The 15,192-nt window shown below is 39.1% G+C and overlaps 1 protein-coding gene across 4 annotated transcripts in view; it reads left to right on the top strand.

The window, feature by feature from the left end:
* LOC119794729 (probable phospholipid-transporting ATPase IH) overlaps positions 1-15,192 on the top strand; it is a 52,497-nt gene that overhangs the window by 29,058 nt on the left and 8,247 nt on the right. For all 4 annotated transcript variants that reach the window (XM_038302395.1, XM_038302394.1, XM_038302397.1 and 1 more), the window contains exons 6-23: positions 1,119-1,247; positions 5,056-5,159; positions 5,269-5,319; positions 6,079-6,143; positions 6,225-6,306; positions 6,409-6,559; positions 6,649-6,846; positions 6,930-7,103; positions 8,192-8,358; positions 9,334-9,405; positions 10,151-10,224; positions 10,355-10,458; positions 11,133-11,314; positions 11,700-11,933; positions 12,031-12,208; positions 12,306-12,408; positions 13,364-13,509; positions 13,885-13,944. In XM_038302395.1, the coding sequence (XP_038158323.1) occupies positions 1,119-1,247; positions 5,056-5,159; positions 5,269-5,319; positions 6,079-6,143; positions 6,225-6,306; positions 6,409-6,559; positions 6,649-6,846; positions 6,930-7,103; positions 8,192-8,358; positions 9,334-9,405; positions 10,151-10,224; positions 10,355-10,458; positions 11,133-11,314; positions 11,700-11,933; positions 12,031-12,208; positions 12,306-12,408; positions 13,364-13,509; positions 13,885-13,944 (2,274 nt within the window). The remainder of the gene's footprint in view (positions 1-1,118; positions 1,248-5,055; positions 5,160-5,268; positions 5,320-6,078; positions 6,144-6,224; positions 6,307-6,408; positions 6,560-6,648; positions 6,847-6,929; positions 7,104-8,191; positions 8,359-9,333; positions 9,406-10,150; positions 10,225-10,354; positions 10,459-11,132; positions 11,315-11,699; positions 11,934-12,030; positions 12,209-12,305; positions 12,409-13,363; positions 13,510-13,884; positions 13,945-15,192) is intronic.

The raw sequence follows: 15,192 nt of genomic DNA, 5'->3' as shown, positions 1-15,192 counted from the left end.
TCCCTGCCATGCCAAAGTGTGGTCTTTTAAAACTGCTAAAAAAAAAACTATTTTTACTCTTGCACCCTTTATGAGAGTCTTTGTTTTCCTTATGTAACCATAGTGTCATTTTGATTTAAAAACATAGGAAGCAGATAAATTATAATTCTTGGATGGAACCACAAAAAAATGGAAAAAGAAAAAATACAAAAAGTAATGACCATTAAAAAACATTGTTTTTATTCTTTGAACGGAAATTAGAATCACATCGAACGGAGTTAAAAACAGAGTTGATTTGTCAATTTTCTATTTTTTTTAAAGCCATTAAAAAGTAACACACTATAGTTGCTTGTTATCAATAAAGACATCCTCTTGCCACATCCAAGGACCTAATGAAAACAGCGTCAGACTGTGTAATGTGACTGATCTAGCTCATCACCTCCTGCTCGGATCTATCGATTCAGTCCGCTGTATTTCAGACTTGTAGCACCGTTTTGTCAGCACGTAGGTAATGAGCGCCGCTACGTCTGGTTTCTGCTGCCTCTGCTCCTCGCTGTGAGTGTGCAGAGACTGGGTTAGATGTAGAGGGTCAGCTCAAAATTTACAGCCTCACTACGGTTGCCAAGCAATGAAGGGCTGCACAGCACTGTAGTTGCTCCTGTCATTACGGTAGTTTATCTTAAGATTTCTGTGCATTAGGTGCAACTGCTTTTAATATTAAAAAAAGTAAAGTATTATCAATCATTGGAGCTATCATCTTTCTCTAAGTAAGGTCTCTCTGACTGTCTGTCTGTCCTCCAGCATTTTCTGTTCTCTTCCATAGATCAAACAAGGAGGATTAGAGGCTGCCTTGGGAGAAGGAATAATGATGAATACATTAATCATATGAAATTTGAGTGCGTTTGTTATGTGTATGGTCACCGTGGAGACAGGATTTATTAGAGTTTAAGCTGCTCTGCTTCGCATAATCCGTTATGCAACTTCACAGTCCTTTGAAAAATGAAAAGGAATAACAAAAGACAGGCAGATGGTTACCCACAGGTCTCCTCTGCTCTCTTTTCACACATTTTTTTTTTCTTCTAATCATGATGCATCTATTTTAATATTTATACTCGAGCTGCTGTTCCTCTCATTTCCAGGTTGGCGACATCGTCATAGTGAGAGAGGACGAGACTTTTCCCTGTGACCTCATCTTCCTCTCCTCCAGCCGAGATGATGGCACCTGCTATGTCACCACCACCAGCCTCGACGGGGAGTCGAGTCATAAGGTGCTCATTAGAGACGACAGATGTTCTATGTTCTGTTTTTAGCTCCGATTTAAGTTGTGATCTAAAATAACTTAAACCATGTGTAGTTCAATGTGGATCTTTAACGTAAAGGTCTACGTGTAAAGTAACAATTTAAGCCCCCTTTAAGCCAACGCTGCATGCCTGCTTACACAGAAATACAACTGTTATGCAATGCCGGAAATTTATTTCTGCCACTTGGAAAAACAAAAACAAATAAAATGGTTCTTAGGCAGGTTACATCACAGACCATGTGCATTATGCAAATCAAATCCTCCCATCTGCGATATTTGGTTAGCAAAAAAAATAAAAATAATAATGTTATGCATTAAACAGCCATGTTTGCACCTTTTCATGCAAATGTGTAAAATGGACCCATTTTTAGATCATTGTAAACATTGTTTTATTTAGATATTTTAAAACCCATTCTTTCAAACAATAAAATAAAATCATTTTTTATTTACAGTTCTTATTCTGGGGGAAAGTAAGACAGTTTCAACAGGATATGTTTGCAACATGCCATTTTTCTCCAGTTATAAACAAGCTGGAGGGATGCATTAAAATTATGGAATCCGATTCAAAAGGTGCTCCGGGATTTATTGAAAAAACGTTTTTCTTCTTAAAGTTGTTTTTGTTATGCTGTTGTCAGTGTTTTTGTAATTTAACCCAAACATACACGGCTTAAACAAGTACTACGTTTTTTTTTTTTTTGGTTAGCATTGCTATTTTTATTTCACTTTTCCTATGCACTAACTACAGGCATGGAGATGTTTCACCCTAGGTTGTCAGTTTTTATTTATTACCTTGAAAACTGGCTTGTCTTGACTAGATTGTTGCAGGACTTTATTGTAATCTTTGTTTGGAAAAGTGCTTACTTCTACTGTAATTGCATGCATAGATTTGCATGCTAGCTGGATGTATGTCTTTTTTCGTGGAAGCAAACCCACTTTAAACGTATTATTACCTCCTTAAGGGCTGGAGTGAGAAACAATGTCTCTCTTACTCTTGTTAAATGCAACATGACTAAAACTGAGTGACCACGCAATTTGAAAATTGGGTTTTCTTAAATTGCGATTATATTGCAGATGCAGTAAATTTTCCCAGCCCTTGTAGGCATGTGCTGGTTAAGATTCTCGGTCATCCAGGTCATAGTCATTCCAAAAATGTTTTCTTTTTCAAGTTTGAAGACGTTTCACTTCCCATCCAGGAAGCTTTTTCAATTCAAATTGTCTGGACTAGTGTTGAGCTCCAGGCTTTATAGCATAGCCCAACAACGCCGTGTTAGAGAACATGCAAATTGATGTCAACCCCTTAGTAATGGGGAGTTGTTGAGGGCTTTGTTGGCTTGCAATACCCAATACTAGCCTATGCCTTTGAAAAGGGAGTTGTTTGGGGGAACTGCTGGCTTGGCTGACCAGGCGAGATGTTTGGTCCACTGCATAGCGATGGGGGTTGAGATGATAGCAGGAAGGAATCGACTCTGTTGCTGCATTTCAGGTTTTTAGCATGTATGAAGATCACCTAGTTTAGCTAGCATATTGGATTTTATTGTTACTGACAGGAAGGGGGACAGTTGTCCCTGGTTCCCTAGTTTGGACTCATATACGGTATATGGATCAATGATGCCATCTCATATTTATTTCGTTTACTTTATGGCTGAGTTAAGGTGTAAGAAGGTGAACTTACCTTCCATTACATTTTTAAAAGGTAGTTGAAAAGAAGCAGCTGACTGTGACCTGTTAAGAGATTGTACTGATTTAAACCTGACACTTATAATTGACTAAAGTCTGCTGTCTGAAGCTTTTTAATCCCTTCCATGGTTACGGGACTTTAAAACCCAGACAGCTTGTACAGACATTTTAGAGAAAGAAATCAGTTGCTGTGACAAGCAATGCTATTGTGGTATTATAATGGAATGCCATCTGTGTGTTTAGGCCAGTCATAATAGACTCTCCAAAAGCAAAGTGTGGGCCTTTCTACAAATTGAACTGTCTAGACTTCCAAACTTCATGTCTCTTTTAGATGAACTCGAGGTGACCATGGAGAGCTTCATGCAGCCATATCCAAGCCTTACATAACCAAATGCAAAGCCAGGCCTCGGCTACAGTGGTGTTATTGTTTTGATCTGACCGTATGTTTTGGTTCATCATTTTTTTGAAGGACCCCCTAAGAGTCTTTTTTCTGGCATTATTTCTAATGTCCTGGTACTTCATTGTATCCAAGATGCCATTTACTATAATAAGGTTTCCCAGAGCTTTTGAAGAGAGGCGGATCCTCCGCATCTTAACAGTCAACTTGTGCTTTTTAACTCTTTTGTTCGGCATCAGAACCGCCTGTCGAAGGGTTTGTAGGCAAAACGTTATTTTTGATCTCATCTGAACAAAGCACACAGCTTTGATATTAGCAGTGTTATTCCCCCCCAAAAATCAAGTTTTATTAATAAAAGGTAATTTTTTTTTATTTGTATCAAAATGTAGCTTTAGGTAGTAAATGCTTGGCCGTCATCTCTTATATCGGAGCTCTGCAACTTGTGGCTCCAGAGCAGGATGTGGTTTTTTGGACCCCCTACAATGGCTAATAATAGTAAATAAAAGCAACATTTAAAACCAACTAAGTTATTTGATATAGATTTTTTTTTTATTTAACAGGTCAAAAGAGCCAGATACCTTTTTAGATACATTTTTCTTGTTGTTACTTTGGAATTTATGTGTTTTTGTTTTAATCAAATTATATCCTCTAGAAGAAAATCCCTGCTTCATTTTTACGAAACTTTTGATGTTTTCCTTATTTGGAGAGCTCAAAATAATAATAAAAAAATATTCAAAGAGAATAATAAGTTGCATTTTATGAAAATCTCATGTAATATCTGCGGCTCTAAATTACTTTAACTTAGTGTGACTCAGGGAAAATGGCTCTTTGGATTTTAAAGGTTGCAGACCCCTGTATTACCCTGTTTTCACTTTTAATTTGATGTTCTTGATTCTTTGAAGACCTCACACCATGCTAAGTGTTAACAGGCGTGCAAACACTCCTCCCACCTCACACACATTCTTGTCTTGCTATAAGTACAGAAAAACAATCAGAATCAGATAAATTGCCAAGTAGGTTTGCACTAACGATATGTATACAGAATAAATAATCTATAGCTATACACAATATGGAACATACAATATATGGTATATAGCCATATATTATATACACAGTAGACTGTGTGTTAATGTAATGCAGAAGGTCTAGAGATGCTACGTTGCTTCTAGGTCCTGAACGGGGGAGGGAGAGAGGCAGTGTCGGCCTCACTGGGACTCTTGGCCTTGTTGATCAGGCTGGTAGCGGATGGGAAGCACAGTTGACCACATGTTGACTCCTATTGACTTCCATGAATTTCAGTCATTTTCAAACCTTTCTATGCCTTAACCCAGGAAGTGAGGACAAGGAAAATGCTCTCACTTTCATACCAATGGTCTTCGGTGTGTGAAATTGTAAAAAAAATTATCCATATTGTGATGCCAAGCCAGCAGCAATACACTCTGTTAGGGTAAAGCACCTATTTAACCATAGATGCCCTCAGAGGAACACCTTGAAGACCTTAGCACATTAGCTGATTGTCACTCTGTTTACCCAAGAAAGCATTTAGTAACAGCTCATTTGCAGCCTTCATATTATGGTGAGGTCACATAGAGAACCTGTCTGCCAAGGCGCCAAACAAATCTAGTCATAGTAGGTGTGCTTGTGACATTTTCCTCTTGCTTCTTTTTCTGCTCCCCTGCCTTTTGCCACCTTTCTGTCTCAGACCTATTACGCTGTACCAGATACCATGGCCTTTAAAACGGAGCAGGAGGTGGATTCATTACATGCCACTATTGAATGTGAACAACCACAGCCTGACCTATACAAGTGAGTGTTTCCTCGCAGATGGATCGTCCTACACAGACCTTTTAAAAAGATGTAACCTTATGGCCTTGGACATCTTGATTTGATGTGGTTTTCCCCGCTTTTTTTCCAGATTTGTGGGACGCATAAACATTTACAAGGACAAAGAGGAGCCTGTGTCTAGGTGGGGGACTTTGTGTGACAGAAAATAACACAAGCTCATTTTGTTTATTCTATAAAAGTACAATGTATACCCCTGTGGTAACTTTGAATGTATTCTGTTGGGATCGACATTATTTGGGAAATAAATTTGATCTAGTTTGAGAATATTGTACTCCATGAAAGTTTAGTAAGTGGAGCTTGCAAGGCACCTTCAAGTTTAACGTATACTATAAGAAGACGATTGTATGTAACTTACTGATTAGTTTGAGACTTCCCTTTCGGCATTTCAAGGGTACCATCCTTGAGTTCACCATGTGTTTTCCCTCACTTCCAAAGAACCTTCACAGAACTTATAAAGTACTATTAAAGACATTGATATTACTTTCCTAAAACTTTACAAAGTTTCTCATTCCTTTCATGGAATATATTGGTTAGTTTTAGGGTGGCTCAACTTACCAAGTAGCTTCCAGAACACATTAGGAAATTCCCAAGTACTTTTCTGTACCTTTCTAGGTTACCTTCATGGAACTATCCGGGTATTTAAAGAATACTCACTGTGTTATGACGAAGAAAGTTCTGGGAGGCATCTAGGTTTTCAGAAGCCTGGAAAACCTTGAAATAACACTTGATAAGTTCTGAGAAGGTTCTGGAAATTTGGTTAATGTCCAGTTATCTCTAAGCTCCAGGAGATTACAAACTGTTGTACGAATGGCTACTGTTTAAAATTGAAGCCCTTTTGTTGTTGTTTTTATTTTTTCTAAATCATATATATCTCTTGTAGAACACTGGGAGCTGAGAATTTACTACTTAGAGGAGCCACATTGAAGAACACAAAACATATTTATGGTAATATAATAACACTTGGGCATATAATGTATAATTTGTAGAAAACTTCTATTTCTTTAAATCCTGTTTTCTATTCCTCAGCTGTTGCAGTGTACACTGGCATGGAGACCAAGATGGCTCTTAATTACCAGTCTAAATCTCAGAAGCGCTCTGCTGTTGAGAAGTACGATTAACGATGGAGGCCTTGATTTAGATTGTGTCTTTGGGGAGTGGTTTAGTTCCCAGCCCCACGTCACTGACCCCTCTTCACTCCATCACTCTGCAGGTCGATGAACGCCTTCCTGATTGTGTACTTGTGCATCTTGATCAGTAAAGCTTTGATCAACACTGTCCTGAAGTATGCCTGGCAGTGGTTGCCTGACCGGGATGAACCCTGGTACAACCACAGGACTGAGAATGAGCGCCAGCGCCACGTGGTCTGTCCCCAACTCCCTGCACTTCAGCAGCTAACTGATATAACTAATCTAAAGCCGCATGTTTGATATTCCTGTCTTTCATTTCCCAGGTGATCCGAGCCTTTACAGACTTCCTGGCTTTCATGGTCTTGTTCAATTACATCATCCCTGTGTCCATGTATGTCACTGTGGAGATGCAGAAGTTTCTTGGCTCATATTTCATCACCTGGGATGAGGAGATGTTTGACGAAGAGCTGGGCCAGGGAGCCCAGGTGAACACCTCGGACCTCAACGAAGAGCTGGGACAGGCACGTCTCTGGACACACACAAGCAAATGCATTTGCATAGATAATCTTTCTGTAAACGTGCTGCTCCTTTGACTGTCTTCAAGGTGGAGTATGTGTTTACCGATAAGACTGGCACCCTGACTGAGAACAACATGGAGTTTATTGAATGCTGCGTGGATGGCAATGTCTACATCCCACATGCGATCTGTAATGGCCAAATCCTCAGTGCTGCCTCTAGCATCGACATGATCGACTCCTCGCCTGGAGGATACAGGAGAGTAAGTTTGTTCATATGCTTAAAAGAAAATACAATTTTATGTGACAGAATTAAAACAGTTGGGAGGATGCACGGTTTCTCTGATTTTCTTAAAAAATACAATCTAAAAAAAGTATCCCCTGTAATGGATATATGCGCCCATGAGTCATTTATTTTGTAGAACAGTCTTTTAATGCTGTTCCAGTCTTTTCAGATATATCTTAAGTAGTGTTGCACATCTGTAGACTGAAATATTTCCTACTTTTCTTTGTAAATTAGCTCAGCCTTAGTCAGATTGGATGTAGTGTTCATGATCTCAACATGAACAGGACTTTAACGGCACCATTAAAGCATATGAATAAGGATATATATAAACTGGCTGCATTTAAAGGTTGTCGTCTTTCTGGATGGTGAACCTCTACATCAGTTTGAAATCTTTTGCAGCTGCTATTAGTTTTCCTTCAGTATTCCCCTTTAATTTGATCCATCATCTCCTTAGCTCCTTTTAGTTTTCCTATCCCTGCTGAGAAAAAGCATTCTCACATCATGACAGTGCTGTCACCATGCATTTCTGTATTGACAGGATGTTCAAGGTGCTGTGCAGTGGTCTTGACCAGCCTTTGACCAAACAAGACACTTTGCATGTTGGTAAAAAGAAAAAAGTGATCACTGTTTCACAGATCACCTTCTTGAAAAAACAGGGAAGTCAAGAGGAATGGCCTTATTGAGAAAAAAGAAAGAATATTAAAAGAAAAAATACATTTATACTATTTTCTTTTACAATAGCGCACTTTTTTTATATCGGACTCTCAAATAATATAAAATAAAATACATTGAAATTTAGGGTTGCAGTGTGATAGAGTTCAAATGGTATGAAAGTTTTAATTAAGAAACGTTGTCTATCAGTGTGAAAATATAACATATATTTGATCAAATAAAAGCGTGTGTAGTTCTTTAGAACCAAGTTTCCAGAGGAGTCTGCAGAAATTGTCACAAAACTAAAAAGTATCCCAGTGAAATAAGAAATATGTTACCAGAGTGCTGAATGGATCTTGTGTGTTATAAGTAGAGATTTTTTTTTCATTTATTTTCTTACCTGCGTGTCTGCAGGAGTACGAGGATCTATTTTTCCGGGCACTGTGTCTGTGTCACACGGTGCAGGTGAAGGAGGAGGAGACGGTGGATGGCATCAAAAGGGGCATTCATCAGGGCAGGCCTACTTCCTTCTACATTTCCTCGTCCCCAGATGAAGTGGCTTTGGTGGAAGGAATGAAAAGGTAATACGAGGGAAATTTTAGCAAACTTAAATCAAAGTTATTGGAGTCACTTTTTTAATGGACTATTCTTTATTTGTTTTGGAAAATGCATTGCATGTAAAATTTTAAAAAATACTGTATTGCAAAGTTGCACTTTTTTATTTATAGGAATGGATTATGAGGATCAGTTTTTCTGAAGAATAGGCAGGAAAGTCATTGCTGTATTGTACAAACCTGATATGGATTCATCCTTTCAAAGAGAGGATTGTATTTTTGAAACATCTGATCCTTTTCACCTTTTAGAATTGCTCGTCTATCACACACTTTATTAAAATCCTTGACAAACGTCACAAAGGTTTGCATCGTTTAAAGAGGAGCAGCTAAAGTATAAACCAGAGCTGTAATCACAAACACTATTAAAAGATTGACCTTTTTTTAATTCGATGTCTATAGCTATTTGGCATTTCATCAGGTTAAAACTTTCCTGTCGTTTGCCACCTTGATATAATTCCCACTATAACCATTTTTTAAACCAATATACACTCAAACTTCAGATATAGCCGTAATATTTTCAGATAACTTTCCTTCCCAATGTTGCCATCTATTTTAAGTCCCCACTAGGGAGGCTGGGAATAATGTTCCTGCATCTTTGAGGTCTTGAAAAGTCTTAAGAAAGATAAATGTGGCCCCTCCAGGCGTCTAAAAGTTGAAGTCAAGGATAAACCAGACGTCTTTCTGATATGTTTCCTGATTTATTGTGGGTATTTTTAATGATGTCAAACAAAGAAATCGACTGATTGATCTGTTTTCATTAGTGGAATAGTAAATGGCTTTCCCAAATGGTGCAAAGGCAAAGTAACTAAAGAGTAACCAGACTTCATAACATGCTTCACGGTATCTTAAGTCTCAACACCTCTAAAAGGCACCTGGTACGTGTTTGCGACCTCTTTCTCTCCTGCTCCTAATTAATCATTCCCCCTCTGCTGTCACTGCCAGGCTGGGGTACACCTACCTGAGACTGAAGGACAACTACATGGAGATCCTCAACAAAGACGACGAGATCGAAAGGTCGGTTTAATAGGTGTTACACCGCCAGCGATAAAACAGGATTAATCCAGCTGATGGAGATGTGTTCATACATTATCTGACTGAAGGGAATTAGCTCTCAGCTTGTGTTACCAAAAAAAAAAAAAGGTTTGGGACCTTGGAAAGCCTGCTCAATTTGATCAAAACTGTTAATGAATGGAAGCAGGGTTCAGTTCCAGAGAGGTTTTATGGATATTCTCAGATTTGATCCATTGCGTGTGTGTGAGCAGCCTGGCTGTACATCACTGTCAGCGGGGGCCTGTCGATACTGAGCTATTTTTAAGGAAGCTGGAGAAAGAAGGCATTCAGATTCAGACCTCATTGATTTACTGTGTTTACCCCTCAGTGGAGCCTCATTAAAATGCAACATGTTTTTATGAAGGTTCAACATATCTGGTTTGCTTGACTGCATTAAGAAGTTTAGGGATTTCACGTGTTTTCTAAAGGAACATGTGAAGTCCATTTTCTGCTTTAGATGAGAAAACAAAAGTCGTGTGAAGTCAATGTTAAAACAAAGCCCACCTCTGAAATAACTATTGTGGTTTTACTGATATGCTCTTGCAGTGGAAAACAGCAGAGCAAACTGTCAGAAATAGAAGTACAGTGTGTACCCAGAGGTGAATATGTTGCAAAAATAGCCAGGGTGCAGTCTAAAAAGGAACAGCGTGGAAGGAGAAAGTTTGTCTTCTATCATCGAATAAAAAACATTGAACTGTCCGTTCTTCAGGTTTGAGCTGCTCCATGTGCTGAACTTCGACTCCGTCAGGAGGAGAATGAGCGTCATAGTAAAGTCCATTTCAGGTGAGCTGACCATACACACAAACACAAACCACACAGGCTTCATTTATATCTTTAATAAACTGGATAATAGACGGCGGCTGCAGTGTGCTAACAGTGTGTTTGGCCCTCTGTTCCCTGTGTGTGTTCTCAGGAGAATACCTGCTGTTCTGTAAAGGTGCAGACTCATCTATTTTCCCTCGAGTAGTATCCGGAAAGGTGGAGCAAGTTAAAGCCCACGTGGAGCAGAACGCTGTTGTGAGTGAACATTACATGCATGCTCTCCTTTATACACATAGTCTCACCTTTATTATCAGAAGGGCACTAAATCAAAATAGCAAATTTACACATTTAATCCTTAAACCTGAAGGAAGCAGGAGATTTTCCCTGAATGCCCAGTCAGAGCTATGATGGGATGATTTGAATCAAAGTGTTTTTTATGTGTTTTTAGTTAAAGGTCAGATCTAATTCCGATTGAGAACTGGTTCCTACACTTAATCGTTATCCTATCTGATTGACCAGGATGTATTTTGGGAAGAAGATATGTGAATAGAGACCTACTATATCGGTCCATATGTACAAGCAGGCCTCTTTAACATTCTGCTTCCCTCCACTTGTCTATGACCCAGAAATCAGAGTCTGCAGCACATCTTGAAACATGTGCCAATTTTTAAGATCGACCTGCAGTAAAGGAGAGAGAGAGAGAAAGCTTTTTATCATTGAGTGAGGATGGACAGAAAATGCAGTAATTATGTTTTCTCCATAAATGGCAGAGGACTAAAAGGAACAAAGACCCCAGGAAAGGCGCAACTAGAGCTCCTTTGTTTGGTCTGATCTTTAAAGCAAGAATGGATGTGCTTTAAACTTCACTTTGCATAATATAAATAATCTATTCATTCCTCTCTGCCAATCTCTCACCGCTGTGAAAACAGGAGGGACTGCGGACTCTCTGCGTCGCCTACCGGAGGCTGTCAGAGTCTGAGTACCTGGAGGCGTGTCATTACCTGACCGAAGCCAAGCTGGCCCTGCAGGACAGGGAGCATAGGCTGGCCCAGGCCTATGACGTCATCGAGAGGGATTTAGTCCTCCTGGGTGCTACAGCGGTGGAGGACAGGTTGGTCAATGCAGGAGGAGAGGAAGGGAACGCTTTAGAAGTGGTGCAGCAAGGAGACAAAAGAGAGGATTTCTAAAGCTTAACACCAAATTTAGACCATTGTTTTGAATCAAGGCAGCAATAAAATGTTCATTGTGACGTCTCAGTAGAGCCAGAATTGATTTAATTTTCTCAGGATTATGAAATTATTAGCTATTTTTTGCACCAATAGAGCTCAGCCGTACCCTGTTTGGTTGATCAAATGACTGACAGTTTAATTTCCTAACGGATAATCTGTGTTTGAAAACTTATCACCCGTTGGCAATGGATGAACTAAAGCTTTGACTGATAGCTCTCTCCAGCCCAGTAGACCCCTAAAAACACCTGTCAACTTATTGATGAACAGGCTGCAGGAGAAAGCTGCGGACACCATCGAGTCGCTGCACAAGGCCGGCATCAAAGTCTGGGTCCTAACGGGAGACAAGATGGAGACAGCCGCCGCCACGTGCTACGCCAGCAAGCTTTTCCGTCGCAGCACTCAGATTCTGGAGCTGACCAAGAAGCGCACCAAAGAGCAGAGCCTGCATGACGTTCTGTTTGAGCTGAACAGGACCGTTCTTAGGCAGCGCTCCATGTCTGGGTAGGGACCTTTCTAAGAGAGATTGCGCTCCAGGCAACTGGTTGGCTTCTTATGTAGATGGATCTCTGAAAGCTTTTTGTCTTGTGCCTTTTTCCAGATTGTCTGTAGACTGCCTCGACTTCGGCCTGATTATCGATGGGGCAACTCTCTCTGCGGTATTAAAACCCAGCCAAGAGGTTTCCGGCCATGGGAACTACAGAGAGATCTTTCTCGAAATATGTCGCAACTGTAGTGCTGTTCTCTGCTGTCGTATGGCGCCGCTGCAGAAAGCTCAGGTAAGCGGAACTTCCTCCTTATTTCTTTTCTCACCTGCTCATTAGATTCTAGCTAAAAAACTCTTTCATTTGGCATAAAATGTTTTTTTCTTGTCAGATTGTGAAGCTAATAAAATCTTCTAAGGAACATCCCATCACCCTGGCTATTGGCGATGGAGCCAACGACGTCAGCATGATCTTAGAAGCCCATGTTGGCATCGGTTAGTTCAGCTGCTTCCTTCAATCACAATGTTCTCAATCATGTGTGCAACATGAAACAATATTTGCTTTCCATACTTCCCTCCAATTATTGGTTTCTGTCCATTCTTTCATCTGTTTGTCTGTACATCCTCCTGTCTGTCAATCTGTCCCTCTATTCATTTGTTTCTCCTTCCATCCTAAATCTGTTTGGCCATCCATCCTTATAGCTTTCTTACAGTGCAAATTCTTACCAATATAAAAAAGAGCCCTTTTTTGGAGTGTAGTTTCTGGTTTCTAAAGGTTGAACATTTAAATCATGACCATTTGCAGTGACTTACGAAGCTTTAAGAAAATATAGATATCTAACAAAAGAAAATTTGGCTTGATATAGCTGTACGTTTATACCCAATGTGTGCTCGCACTGCAGATTATTAGTATTATAAGAGATGTTTTGGAATGATCTAATCTTTGGCTGTTAGAAACTGCATAAGTAAGTCAGTTTTTCTTGATTTAAAAAAAATGCTGTATTTCCCCTTGTTTTTCCAGGTAAATTAGACAATTTGCCAATGGAATAACACAAATTTATGTTTAATATAACAAAAATAATCCATTATCTTCAAGTGCATAATATCTTCTCTTAGTTCAAGGTTCTAAAAACTAATTCCATTGGTAGACCATCTTGTTTACTTAATTACGGGCAAATTAACTTAATGATGTCAGAAACTCCCAATGACATGTCAGCAGTTATTCCTGCCGTTTCGATGCAATAACTGTATCAGATACTCATCCTTAATAGTAGATTCTTGTCAGAGAAAGGAAGTTGGAAGTAAAATGATGAGAAACACATGAGGGAGGAAAAGGTGTATTTAACCCAAATGTGATTATTTTGATAATAACCATTACCAAAGCACTATTATCCCTCAGTTGCCTGAGATTGCATTGGAGATGCTGCTAAACTGTTTTTTTTTCCCCCAGGCATCATGGGGAAAGAAGGCCGACAGGCAGCTAGAAACAGTGACTATGCCATCCCCAAATTTAAACACCTAAAGAAGATGCTGCTGGTCCACGGCCACTACTACTACATCCGAATCGCAGAGCTTGTTCAGTACTTCTTCTACAAGGTAAGGAATGTTTTGTGTTCACCAGAGGCCCGTGAATATTGATCATTCTATTGTTGTTTCAATAGAAAAGCTATATAAAGCACAGATTAGTGGATTTTTGTAATGTGCAACAGTCTGCTGAATTCACGGGAACAATGAGGAGTGTGGGTGGCTTGCACAGCACCCATTGTCCTACAACTGACTCAGTTTTTTGTTGCTTTTTTTCCCCGTTTGGCATCCTTACCTCTTTGCAGCCCACTCAGTGAGCACATAGGGTGCAGTCTCTACATAAACAGAAATGTGTAGCTAGTTGCATTTTTAGACTTTTGGTTTGTTTCATTTGTCAGTGGTTTTTCAAATTTTTTTTTCTTCCCTTCTCCTCTTAAAACATTGCAGAATGTATGCTTCATCTTCCCTCAGTTCCTCTATCAGTTCTTCTGTGGGTTTTCCCAGCAGGTAGGTACTTTATACTTTGTTGGATAAAAAAAATGTATTTCCAAAGATTGAATCCTATTTTGTTTAAAATGTGTCCTATACAGAAGATGCAAAAAAAAAAGGTCTCCTTTTCTTGATTTTTCCGCATTTGCCTCATTATTCTGCCGTTTCTGGACCATCAAGCTGAGTTTTCAACAAAAAGCTTCACTAACTCAGATAACACAGTCTGCACATAATCATAAAACTCACCAGCTGCAATTTTGCGCTTAGAAAACTGTGGTTCAAATTGACTTCTGTAACCATTTTCATCCAACATAACAATATAAAGGAGTAAAAAAGTCCTTTATATTGTTATGCACTATAAGAGCTTATAAATTATTTGTTAGAATCAGTAAATGTAGTTCCTAATTGTTGATGAAATGGAGAACCTGAGGATGTATTTATTATATGCTGACTTGTAAAAAGTGTTCGTCCTGCTAAAGATTCCCACCCTTCATGCTTATTTTCTCAAACTAAAATCTTTCAGATTATCAAGTTAATTTTAATATCTGACAAAAATAAACAGAATAAATAAATAAAAACATTTTTCAAATAATAGGATCTGTCCAAACCAACCTGGTATAACATCAAACAGTAATTAAAAGCCACACCTAATAATTAGTTGTGCCACCTTGTGGCAGCAACTGTTATTAAGTCTCATATCTTCTTTGCAGGATTGCTTTAGTTCAGCCAAATTTTAGGGATTTTGGGTATGAGCTAGTTGTTTGAGAGCATGCAACAGCATTAAAGTTGGATTTAACCTCAGGGATGGATTTTGAGTTTAAAAAATCTTCAGTTAGGTGTTGTTTCTTTCCCCGCTGTCAGAGGTGGACTTGTTGCTGTGCTTTAGCTTATTTTACCGCTTGAGCCCAAAGAGAAATACTTGCTTGGAATTCTCCTTTTAGATCTTGTGGTGGAGAACAATTGATGAGAAGTTTTCCATGTGCTGAAGTAGCAAAGCAGGCGCAGATCATCACACTACCACCTTTATCTGACTGTCAGCATGGTTTGATTTTTTATTTTTTCTAAAATACTGGGTAAGCTTCAAATTGGATGTGACAGGAAGACATTTTCCAGAAAGATCCATATCATTTTCATCAAGATGCCTTTTGGTCAAGGTGAGCGAGGCCTTTAAGTATCTGATTATGTTCATTTTTACATGCCTCTTTTATCAAAAAAGGGTTAGTCACATGACCCTTTCTTAAGCAGAAGTCGCACCATTTAACAAAA

Source organism: Cyprinodon tularosa, unplaced genomic scaffold (assembly GCF_016077235.1).
Source record: "Cyprinodon tularosa strain WSP-4 unplaced genomic scaffold, ASM1607723v1 ctg49, whole genome shotgun sequence".
NCBI lineage: Eukaryota > Metazoa > Chordata > Actinopteri > Cyprinodontiformes > Cyprinodontidae > Cyprinodon > Cyprinodon tularosa.
The sequence above is the reverse complement of the archived record's forward strand: the minus strand, read 5'-3'. Positions and strand labels throughout refer to the sequence as shown.